General features: G+C 37.8%; 1 protein-coding gene across 4 annotated transcripts in view; it reads left to right on the top strand.

Moving 5' to 3' along the window:
- Nucleotides 1–13,151, top strand: part of CD96 (CD96 molecule) — a 90,241-nt gene that overhangs the window by 13,766 nt on the left and 63,324 nt on the right. For all 4 annotated transcript variants that reach the window (XM_070403542.1, XM_070403543.1, XM_070403544.1 and 1 more), the window contains exon 3: nt 4,224–4,348. In XM_070403542.1, coding sequence (XP_070259643.1) covers nt 4,224–4,348 — 125 coding nt within the window. The remainder of the gene's footprint in view (nt 1–4,223; nt 4,349–13,151) is intronic.

The raw sequence follows: 13,151 nt of genomic DNA on the forward strand, positions 1-13,151 counted from the left end.
GGCCTTCCTTCATTCCTCGCTGCCCCCTGGTGATCAGCACATATCATAGTGAGCAACTGAACTTTCGGTCTCCTGGTTCAACTCCAGCGGGGACAATTTGCATACGAGGCTTTTATATATATAGATCAGGCAGCAAGCCAAATTTGGCCAACAGGCTATAATTTTACAACCTTTGGGGAATAGAAATGATATTAGAGAAGAAAAGAAAGAAGACAGGTGATGGATAGAGGAAAAGTAGGAGAGGGGGATTCTTTAATTTTTCTCAAGTGTGTTACATATAGCTGCTAGTATCCAAGATGATTTTAGGTGATGCATGAAAAAACTTAAAAATTCCTAATTGTGACGGAAACCGGTTTGGCTCAGTGGATAGAGCGTTGGCCTGCGGACTGAAAGGTCCCAGGTTCGATTCCGGTCAAGGGCATGTACCTGGGTTGCGGGCACATCCCTGTTCGGGATGTGCAGGAGGCAGCTGATCGATGTTTCTCTCTCATCGATGTTTCTAACTCTCTATCCCTCTCCCTTCCTCTCTGTAAAAAATCAATAAAATATATTTAAAAAAAAATTCCTAATTGTGGAAAATTTCAAACATATACAAAATTATATAGAATAGTATCATGAAGATAGCTGGAACTTATGAGAGATTAAACTATAACAAAATTCTAAACATATAACTTCAACAATTCTCAACTCATAGGCAATCTTGTTTTCCTTAAACTCTTATCAACTGCCTCCTCACAAAATACTTTGAAGAAAATCAAGATATCCTATTCATTTTATAATAAATCTTTAAAAGATAAAGATGTTGAAAAAATATGTAGCCATAATACCACTATCAGAATTTAAAAAAACAACAACAACAAAAACTAGTAAGTTCCTTTGTCATCAAGTATCCAGTTGGCCTCATAATCTTTATTTTTACATTTGGTTTAAATTAGGATTCAAATAATCTCCATGTGTTGTGATTATTTAATAAATCTCTTTCATCTGAAGGCTATTTTACATTGTTTATTTTTCTTTTGTGACGTATTTGTTGAGTAAATTTGATTATCTGTAGCCTGATTATCCCCATATCTATATGTTCCTCTGTCACCTTTTGGTTAAATACAGAGATTTGATCACATTAAGGTTTTTGTTTTTATGTTTTGTTTTTGGCAAGAGTACATCATAGATGATGTTATAGAATTACATCAGAAGCACATAATATCTGGCCATGTAATATAAGCAGCCACTAATGAATATTACCTAGATTCATTAATTTATTATGGATTGCCAAACAGATGTTCTAAATCTACCATTCCTTCATTTATTAGCCGATGCATTCTTATAAATAAAACTTTCTCTTATCCACCAATTATTTACATGATATACAGTTTGTCTAAGAAAAGCAGAACAGATACTTACTTGGTCCTTTCCTTTATTTACCAGTTGTAAAAGTAAATTGGTTCACTAGCACTCTTAAGTGACAGTAATTATTTTGTGTTAAGTGTCATGAGTTTATATAATTTAAACCCATTATGAGTTTTGATTCACATGGTTACTATATTTATTATGCTGAAAATGCCCCATATATGAAAGCTATTAACCGTTGCATATAAGTTGCAAATATTTGCCCAGTTTGTCGTCTCTCCTTGCTTTCTATGATAATGTTTCCAGTGCAGAATAAATTTTTTTTTTTATGAAATGAAATATTTCACTCTTTTTTCATGTTGGTCCTGATTCTGAATCACAGGAAAAGTTTTTCCCATTTCCAGATTACATAGAAATGCAGTCATTATTTCTACCACTTCAATGGTGTTTCTATTATCATTTAAATTTGTTAGGTTTCAATTGTAAAAAAAAAGTACCTAAATTTATATACATCCTTAATGTGTCTTTTTCTATATTTGCTACTTTTTTCTTTTCTGTGATTCACTTTATAAATTCTCTATTCCATCTCATGAATCCATCTTTTGTAATGTACAATAGATTTTCAATCCCATCAAGTTGCTTCTCAATTTCTGATATTATATTTTTAGGTTATTGTTTTTGATAGATTTTTAATTCTTTGATGACAACCTCACAATCTGGACAAAATTTACAAAAATGTAATACTTATGTATTTGGGTAATGTACGTTAAAATATAAATAATATATAAGGTGGATTTTATGGACTTCACAAATATTAGTGCCTAGATAATTGTCTGTTTAAAATAAATGTATTTAAGTAAAACAATTACAATATTTTCAAGAATAAAATTAAATAGTAATAATGATGGTATGCAAATATGGCAAAAAATATTGTGATGGTGATATACAAAGAACTTTATTTGGAAATACTGTTATAGCTAAATGTCTTTAACTATAGAGGGAAGGTGTGCTTTTTTTTTAAGTTATGGGGTTGGAGTAATACTTGAAAGTAGCAATGGAGAGCAAGGAAGGTGCTGACACAACTCCTGATCTTGAGGAAATAAGGGTACAAGAAAATGAGCAGCTATTATTTGAAAATGATGCAGGGAAGATGTTCCCTGATGGGAAGGCCTGGTTTCAATTAAGCATAGAAGGAGGAGAGAGTAGAGAGAATAGCTGGAACTTATGAGAGATTAAACTATAACAAAGTTCTAAAGGCTACGGAGATATACCCTCCTCAAACTGAGAAATATTCCACTCTAAATATATATACTGTTGATAATAATGAGAATATTAATCCATGATTCATTAATCATACTCGTGGTAATTATTCTTAAGTAGCTGAATGGTCAGAAAAGCTATTAGTATAGGATGATCTTTTCTATATGGAGTGTAATAGTTTAAATAAAGTAAGAATCCAAACTATAAGAACATAATCATTCAATAATTGGAAGTGACTAAACAAATGACGATGGGTATAGATGATGGAATGACATAAAGCCTTTAAAAATGTTAACCACAAATTGTTTAAGAATCATGCAAAACATTTTTAAGTAAAATTCATAGGTAACATTTTTTGGTTAATAGGATTGCAAAGTATGATTAACACATGCACACAAACAAGATTTGTATATATATAAAAATAAGGTTTTTAAGATATTAGGATGCTAAAGTTGTTTTTATTATATACCAGAGGCCTGGTGCACAAATTCATGCACCGGTGGGGTCCGGCTGGTAGGGGGGCTGATGGGGAGGGGGTGGCCGGAGGGAGGGGCCACAGGCGGTTGGTGGCACAGCCTGGCCCCCTGGTCAAACTCCAAGTCGAACTCCCGGTCAAGGAGAAAATTTGAATATTAACCTTTTAGTATATAGGATTATTATTTGATGTTTTAGTTTAATAAAAAATGGATGTGTGTGTGTGTGTGTGTGTGTGTGTGTGTGTATAAAACTTTCCACACAAAAAGTCTATAGACAGCTATTTATCTCATATCACTTTAAAAATGAAACCAATGTGTTAATGATGTCTCCTTAGATTTTCCTTATATATTTTTCTGTATCATTTTTTACTTGAAGGAATTTATAAGCTCTATAAAGACAATTATAAAAACAGGAAAAAAATCCGTGGTTGACAGGAGTTTGGTGGGAGGGAGGGATGACTAGATGGAGCATAGACCATTCTCAGGGCAGTGAAATTGTTCCGTATAATACCACAATGGTGAACACGTCATTATACATGTGTCAAAACCCATAGACTGCACAACACCAAGAGTGAACCCTAATGTAAATAAACTATGCAGTTTAGGTAATAAAGATGAGTCGGGGTAGGTTCATGATTGTAACAAATATACCGCTGTGATTAGGGATGTTAATAGTGGGGGAGGTTGTGCAAGCATGGGACCAAAGGGAATATGGGAACTCTCTGTACTTTCCACTCATTTTGCTGTTTTAGGTTCACAGACATAAAAATATTAAGTCTATTAAAATTTAAAAGGGCAATTATAGGCTAAGATTTAATGCTTTACATTCTATCTGATTAAGGAAATGTGATCTGAAGACTAAAGCACGAATTTAGGGATAAATCAGAGGAACGTGTCAAATTGTGAACTTAATTCTTTTAGGAAAGAGTCCCTATAATTTTTCAGTGGTGATTTTTCTTAGTGACTTTGTTTTGCCATTTACACAGTAAGGACTCTAATGGGATTTCTCCTCTTTACTTCATAGGTATACCCTGAGGATGGATGAATCTTTATGCTAAAACGGTTCTCGTTTCTTTGATAAAAGGCACTTTATAAACCAATCACAGATCCATGTCTTTTCCACCTTATGTTTTGTTACAGTTACACAGGAAGAATGGAGAAGCCACAATACAATAGAAATAGAGATAAATCAGACTCTGAAAATACCATGCCTTCAAAATATCTCCTCGGGAATTTCATCTGAGTTCACCTTTGCATGGTTGGTGGTAAGTGCTGCCCTTTTCAGTGAATACCTGCAATGATCTTTAAATATTAATGAAATAAAGATGAATAACAAATAATAATTGGGAAGGAAGCACTTACTGGATGAGGGACAGGTATTATGGGTCAGGCTGGAAATGGTTGTGGGGAGACACTCAGCAAGTCTCTGAATCTATGCATGCACTGATTTAGAAATTAGTTTCTAAAGGTTAGTTTCTATTTCAAGCTATATGCCAAGCCCCCATTACAGAAAAGCATGTGATGGTGCTCTGGAGAAAAGCCATCTCCAGTAGAAGCCCCTACTCACAAATGTTTGTTTTACCAACAACGTACGCCTAGGGCTAGACTCCCTCTTCTCAGAATGCTTGCCCTCACATCCTGGGAAATACACAACATTGCTTTATGTGGGGAAACACAAAATCTAATGCTTATAAAATACTAGGGGCCCAGTGCATGAATTTGTGCACCTTGAAAGGATCTGTGGGCCACGAGGCTGCGGTGGGCACAGGGCGGGTCTCAGCCCATGGACCGCACCCCTTCCCGGCCCTTCCTTCCATGGCCACTGGTCCCCTGTCTGCCAGCAGCCCCGCTCCCGCTGCTGCTGCTCCCACACGCTAATGGCGCCGGCCCCACTTGCACCGCTGACAGCACGGAGAGATTGGGACTGGTTCTATCAGCAGGTGTGAGTGATAGCTGCTGCCCCGATCACCCCTCAGGAGCAAGGGGAGGTGAAGAAGTCCTCAGGGGTGATTGCGGCCGGCAGCCACCACTTGCACCCGCTGAGGGTGCCGATCAATCGGACCGGCGCCAGGCAAAGAACTTTCAGTAACCACCAGAGGCTCGCCCAGATAACAGCAACCAGCACCCCGCCTTGGTCTGGCGCCCCTGCTTACCTGCTCCACCATCCCACTGCAGCTGACATCTGCCATGTTCCGTGCTCTGCTGCCAACGCCTCCCATGTTCTGCACATGTCCCCTGGTGGTCAGCGCACATCATAGAGACTGGTTGTTCTGTTGTTCGGTTGTTTTGCTGTTCGGTCTATTTGCATATTAGGGTTTTATATATATAGATAGGTGGAACATGTACCTGAAAATGACCTATATTACAAACAGCCACTGGTTAGCTCTATTACTGCCACAGGGATCGGCAGGCCTATAGTTCTCTTGTTTTCTGACTTCAAAATTCAGAAATTTGGAATTTTATGAGAAATTTTCTAAGCCAGTCAAATGGCAGCCAGCTATTAACCAATATACATAGTCCACCTCTAATACTGTTAAATTAGATAATGTTACCGGACTGAAGGGGCATTTGCCTGCATGCATCAAAGCCCCATAAGACATGAACAGGAGTTTGCAGCCAAGAAAGTGAGGATTTATTAAGGATATGGTGCCATGCCCAGAGTCACAGGTAATTAATCATTCCATCTAGTCCTGATATGAACAATGGAGGTTGTTCTGTCCCATTTCACAAGGATTTGTTCTATGGGATTGTTCCGTTTTCCAGAGCTAAAACATAACTGAGGCCAAGATATTATTATTATTTTGATTGAAAACTCTGTATCTGTAGTCAATAGACCCAAGACTACTGGATACTGACCAGAACCTCATTGTCCTGGGACTTAATAATTCAGCAAGGGGAGGGAGGTAGATGAGTCCAGGCACTGGCTGAGGCCAGTTTGAATCAAAGGGGAAAAAATCAAAATAAAGGGCATATTTAAAAAATAAGATTAGACACCTCTCCAAAGAGGATGTACAAATGGCCAATAGATATATGTAAAGATGCTCAACATCACTAATCATCAGAGAAATGCAAGTTAAAACCACAATGAGATATCACCTCACACCTGCCACAATGGCTAGCATCAATAAATCAACAAATAACAAGTACTGGTGAGAATGTGGAGAAAAGGGAACTCTCGTGCACAGCTGGTGGGAATGCAGAATAGTGCAGCCACTTTGGAAAGCAGTATGGAGTTTCCTCAAAAAATTAAAAATGGAACTGCCTTTTGACCCAGCTATCCCGCTTCTGGGAATATATCCTAATCACCAATCAGAAATAATATATGCACTCCTATGTTCATAGGTGAATTACTTACAATAGCTAAGGTTTGGAAACATCCCAAGTTTCCATCAGCAGATCAGTGGATCAAAAAGCTGTGGTACATTTACACCATGGAATACTATGCAGCTGTAAAAAAGAAGGAAGTCTTACTCTTTGCAACAGCATGGATGGACCTGGAGAGTATTATGCTAAGTGAAATAAGCCAGTCAGAGAAAGACAAATACTATATGATCTCACTAATATGTGGGATCTAATGAAAAAAAAAACTGATGAACAAAATGTAATCAGAAGCAGAAATACATGAAATGCTAGACTGGCTGATGCACAAATGGAGAGGGATGGAGTAGTGATTGGATAAAGAAGATGAAGGAAATAGCTACAGAACACCTACGCATATTCCATAGACACAGACAATAATTTGGTAAAGTCCAAGGAAGAGGTAGGTAGATGAAGGTGGAGGTAGGCAAAGGGGAAAAGTGGAGGGGACAGGGACTCCTGCAATAATTTGAAAATAAGGTTTCTGCATGGTTACAATAACACAAGACTAAAGGAATTATAAAAATAATCATAAACATAATTTGGAGAATCACAAAATTAGTATTCATTTAGATGATCCAGAATATGATTATATTATTTTTTAGCTTGTCATCACAATAAAAACACAAAATTTAAAAATTCTTACAGAATCATAGATATCCATGAACTTAGCAGCTGATAGTTTGCAAAATACTGTATTTGCATGAGTTATCACTCATATTTCAAGTTGACCTAGATTTTTGTGGACTGTCTTGGAAAGTAGACCCTTCATATAAAAAGATTTCTCTGGGGATGTGACAAATCCAAAATAACTGACCTGCTAGTAGGCCTTAAAATACAACCTACAGATAATTTCTCTCTGGCTACATATATTTTGGGTAGTCAGTAAAATGAAAGGAAAAAATATTCTAAAGTATCTTTCTCACTGTGCTAAATTGTCCAATGTTTCTTTGTTATGGATCAGAAAATTTTCAGTGTTTGGTTTTTAAAATATAAGGCTTTCTGGGCATGATGCCTATGGTTAGTATAATTCCATTGTTCTTAACAAATGCGATACAATTTGGTTCTTAAGCAAAGGTTCTGAAGAGGAGAGGACCTGGGGGCGGCGGGGGGGGGTGGGGTGGGGGGGGGAGGCGGGCAGAAACTTACAATACTAAACATTACAGTAATGGAAATGCACTTTCTATACCTTGGCTTACATTTTTAATGTTTTCCACGGATAGGCAAACAGTTTCTACCCCAATTATCATAAGCTCAACTAACAGTGGGGATAATAAAGCTTAATAATAATAAATAATAATAAAGTTTAGTAAATCTTCACTATCCAGATTTTTGCTGGCTAAGTAAGTTGATTGGTAGTGTCTTATCTTATCTTTAGGGTGTGTGGTCTGTTTTTCCAAGCCAATGTACAACCTTCACTTGATCTGTGTCCTTTGTGTGACTATGAGCTTCTCCAGCACATAAAGTTATCACTCACTTCAAAAATTCTTAGCATTTGGTATAGTGCCTAGAACATAGGCACTCAATGAATAATGGAATGGCTCTGTGTCTCTTTGTCTCCTTCCCCCACAGTCCTATTCCTTGTCCTCATATTAAATTGATAGTCACTAAATTGATGCTGTGCATTTGATTGATTAATGAATAGCAGCTCATTAAGTGTCAGTGACTTGATAAATGGTACGGCATCCTTATCTAGTAATTTTCTTTAAAGAAATGAAAAAGACTAAATAGACCTCATCTTCGGATCCTGCCAGGACAGTTAGGATAAATGAGGGGCAGAGAGAGTGCACCTAAGGTCACACACTGAGAGAGTGAATCCTAAACTTCTGCTGGAACCTCAAGCCATGCTGTCACTTCAAACAATGCCTCATGATACAGAGAACCGGAGGTGTCTTTTTGAAAGAAACCTCTCTTCAAAGGAAATATTATATTGGTAAATGTGCTGATTAAATTCCTACTGTGCATTCCATTTTTAAATGTCAAAATCTATTTGCTCTTCTGATTTACATCCGTGCTCCATGCTGTTGGAGGCTGTGGGATTCAGCAAGTCTGATATGAAATTATCTAATTTCCTCATATTAAGGAATAAACTGCAGCACTTCATGCCACGACTGTTATAGGTCTGCAGAGGACATAAATATCCTCTCCAATCCCTATTTTAGTCCTTTCATCTCTTGTTAAAGTAACAATAACAATCATAACAATAAGCCAGTTGTCCTCACAAACATTATATAATGTGGTTTTTATAAAATTCAGAGATGAGGGAGATGAGCTCAGGAGGACAGACACCTGCTGTAATAAATTCGCTATCTCCAGGAAGCTGTGCACATTCCCATTTTCAAGTCTGAATTAGAGTCTGCAAACAATTTTACAAACTAAAATTATTTCAATCTAGGTCACTGGAAAATAAAAAAATATGCCCTCCTCTATATGTAGAATTTTATATTATCTAATTATTCAGTTATGACCCTCATGGAGATTATTAGGATTCTCTGTTAACATTAGAAAATTATTTGGTATATGTATCTGACCCCATATGAAGGCTGTGCTAAATGTGTTCATGGGCAGATCCTTTGCATTTGGGGAATTTACTTTCCAGCATTGTGACTACACTGAAGTAGACAGGCATCAGGCACAATTAGGGTATCCAACATTGATCTAGCATGGAAGGTAACTACGTGAACATCAAGGGTTAACCCTTCAGTGGACACTGAAGGTCTGAGTGAATGGCAGGTGATATATTAGAAATCTGCCAGCACCGGTTTGGCTCAGTGGATAGAGCGTCGGCCTTCGGACGGAGGGGTCCCGGGTTCGATTCTGGTCAAGGGCATGTACCTTGGTTGCGGGCACATCCCCAGTGGAGGGTGTGCAGGAGGCAGCTGATCGATGTTTCTCTCTCATCGATGTTTCTAACTCTCTATCTCTCTCCCTTCCTCTCTGTAAAAAAATCAATAATATATATTAAAAAAAAAAAGAAAAGAAATCGCACAATACATGAACGTTTAGATGGGATGCAGTTGGTAGAAAAAGGACAAGTGATATGTTTCCCATTTATGTCCTGGGGCACAAACATGCATTCATCAGGGAAATTCTGCAGACTTGTCCTGGGAGCTTCTACATATATCTAATATTCTGTTTTTATTCCAAACGATCATCCTGATTTCCCACAGTATAAATTTCAATTCAATCCAATAAACATATGCAAATCTGTTTTGGGTACTAGCTCCTACAGGGACACAAACTATATTGGACATATTTCCTACCATGAAATAAAATCTTGATAAATTAAAAGAAAAACAGGGAAAATAGTTTGACTCTGACTAGATGGACCTGGGAAATCTTTCAAAGATTATGTTTGAGCTGAATATTTAAAAAACAGTTGACCAGCAAATGACAGACATGTACTAAAACCCTGGGACCCATGAGTACAATTTGGGGAGATAAGGGGCAGGAGGAAATGTTTATTCCCAAAGTTGTAGACAAAGAGAAACCCATGGTTTTTCTCTTTAAAATCACAACAAGAAGGACAGAAATATTTCAGCAAACAGTTCAATATTAGCGATAAAGGCATATAACTAAAACCTAGATGCTGCCTGGCTGGTGTGGCTAAGTGGCTAAGCATTGACCCAGGAACAAAGAGATCGCAGTTCAATTCCTCCTGGTAAGGGCACATGCCTGGGAATCAATCCCCAGAGGGGAGTATGCAGAAAGCAACCGATTGATGATGTTTCTCTCATTTATGTTTCTATCTTTCTATCCCTCTCCCTTCCTCTCTCTCTAAACATCAATATAAAACATTTTTAAAAACCTAGATGCTTATATTTTTAATTTTTTATCTATAAATGTATGTTTATAGACATACTATTCTTTAATATTTTTGATGTTTTATAGCTAAACAAAAAGATAAATGGTGCTAATAAACAATGCTGGTTTTCCATGCCTATGAGAAGCCTAGCAATTCAGAAAACAAAACTGCCGCCTTCTACCAGATGACAGTCGCCTCTACTTGCCTTCATCGTAATCAAACTTAAAGTGCCAGCCAACCTACAAAGTGTTGATTAAATTGTGATGATTAGAAAAATATTGTTCTAGTGCCCTACAGAGTGGACCTGAGGCCTTCACAAGCAGCTGCTTGGACAGCACTGATTGGACCTGGACAGAAAATAAATGGGGGGGGGGGGGGGGTGGCATGAAGATAGGAAGCAGTGTGGAGATAAAGAAGTAGCAGTCAATACAGTTAACCGAATTTACTGAATGAGCTATAAGCACTCCACACCCACCATGTGCTGTAGTCAACACCGCCAGCTCTGACTCAGAGCTTGTGGCATCCCAGGGATGAAATAATGTCACAAAATCAAATAGTACCAATGTCCCTTTTCTGGATTGGAAATTCTGATTCTAGTACAAAAATAGGAAAACCTCCACCATTCATTCCCAGGTTTGTCAGGTCTTTAAGAGACACCGGGAAGCAGTGTTTCATAATTCAATATGACCCCTTATCATGCAACTTATCTTATCTAACTCTTGTTCATAACTTAATTATATGCTTATTTCTCTTCTATGGGTATGGGGCATGGTTTTGTATTAATTTTTCTTGTGCATTAATTCTTCTCAAATAGCCTCTAAGCAGAAAAGGCAAGGGTTGTTTATCCTACTACATTTGTGAGGCTGTTTATAGCAAAGTCATTAACAGCATGGCCTTTGGAGGGAAATTATTTTTTCAAGTCCCGGTTCCTCCATTTACTAGCTGTGTGACCTAAGAGCCAAGATTAGGGTAAATAGGGCTCACACACTGGATGACAATTTAAGGGAGTGCCAAAAAAATCAGTAACCAAGATATACATATTAATAAAATATTTTAAAATCAAAATTTAGGAAAAATTCCTGATGAAGAAAATATCAACATTTTAAATAAAGGCAGGCTGCTGTTTGTCCATTTTGAGACCCAGCTATACTGTCCAAGGAACAGTGTTTCCCAGTCAGGCTGTGGTCCCTGAGCCTCATGGCATTGTGTCCTCCACGACCACCTGTAGAAGAGTTGACAGAGGAGAACACATTGAGCAATGCACTGCATTATGTAGTCATTAAGTTATTTTTTTTATTATTATAGAAATTTTATTAAGTTTTTCCACTTAGGCAAAATTTGGAAGGGTATTTTGATAAGTGCATATAGGGGTACATGTTTTTCCTTTTCCTCAGAATTCATGTCTTGGATATGTGTGTAACCTAAGTTTTAGTTACCTCATCAATAAAAGGGGATCATTATAGTACCGACCTCACGGTATTATTGAGAGGTGTGAATAAAGTAACAATTGAAAAACTGAGACATTCCTGTTCTTATTATGCATTAAAAACTAATCTCTAAAGAGTTGATTTTATGACTCTCCATAGCTCCTCGGTTTATCAGGTAGATAAAGAATACTCATGAAGTAGCTGGTTGATCCTCAGCGAGGCTAGAGGACACTTCGTATTAATTGAACATATATTGAGTGTCAGGACTAGTGTAGGTATGCCAGTGCAATCTATATTTCCCATTAAATCATAGGGTCCATTAAGTTGGAAGTCCATGAAAGTTGCCAACATTTTTTCTTGAAAGAACAAGAAGAGAAAAACAGACAAGAATAAAGACTATATAATAAGAACCTCTTGCCAGTCTGTTTCCTGCTGACCCTAAGATTATCATTATCAGGTGGCAGCTGAAGTACACTCTATAACCCCTAGGGTCATAGGGTATCAAGGACCCTTTCAATCAGCAAATTGTTCACACCTCTGTAATCAACCACCTACATAAAGGCCTCTGGCCTCCAGGAATTTCTTTTAAATTTTTCATTTCTGATACTCCTGGAAGCGGGCTTTTGTTTTGTTTTGTTGTGTGTGTGTGTGTGTGTGTGTGTGTGTGTGTGATGGATTGGTTTTCATTAGTGAGTGTTGTCTCTGAGGCTTACTTGTCCCTGGTCCTGGGCATCTCTGCTTTTTGATGCTGTGACTTAAGTGCCTTCTTATTTTGAGTGACCTTTGAGCAAGTTATTTAACTTCAGTTCATTCCAGATTGGTGTAGGGAGTAAATAAGACTTGGAATAACTTTTCCCAGTGCCTAAAACAGTAGGAGCTAAATAAACTTAAGCTATGACTAATAAGAATATAAAATTTTAATAGTGGTCATAGCATGATATTGGTATTATTCTCCCCCTCCCAGCTCTAGATATTTCAATGCTTGAATGTGCTAGTTTTTTCTGCCTCTCGTCCCATTGCTCCGTGAAAGCAGCCACCCATGGGCAGTCTTGCCTTGGCCCCTCTATAACTGGGATTCTAGGTTCTTTCAGGATCTCTGAATGTTGTAAGTTACCCGGCATAACTTTGCAACTGAATCCTATCTTTCCCAACAAAAGAACTAACCTTTTCCTCTACAACAGTCAACTTCCCAGAAAAACAAACAAACCCTGGAGCAAATTGTGGTTTGGGGGGTTTTGTTTTGTTTTGTTTTGTGTATCTTTCCTCCACCAATGAAACCACCCAGGTTAGTCACACTCAGCTACACAATAAAGGAAAATGTAGTTTTCCTTGCCAGTCTCCAACCGTGCCTTCTGACTGCCCTTCTTCCCACAACAGAGTGACAGATGGAAATGTTCCGGGTGGCAAGTCATTTACTAAAGGCCAAGCAGCATTTTGAACTCCAAGATCCTCACCAAAACAGTCCCTGTGCATAAAGCA

Source organism: Myotis yumanensis, unplaced genomic scaffold (assembly GCF_028538775.1).
Source record: "Myotis yumanensis isolate MYYU_CA2020_CCGP unplaced genomic scaffold, mMyoYum1.0.hap1 SCAF_2, whole genome shotgun sequence".
Taxonomy (NCBI): Eukaryota; Metazoa; Chordata; class Mammalia; order Chiroptera; family Vespertilionidae; genus Myotis; species Myotis yumanensis.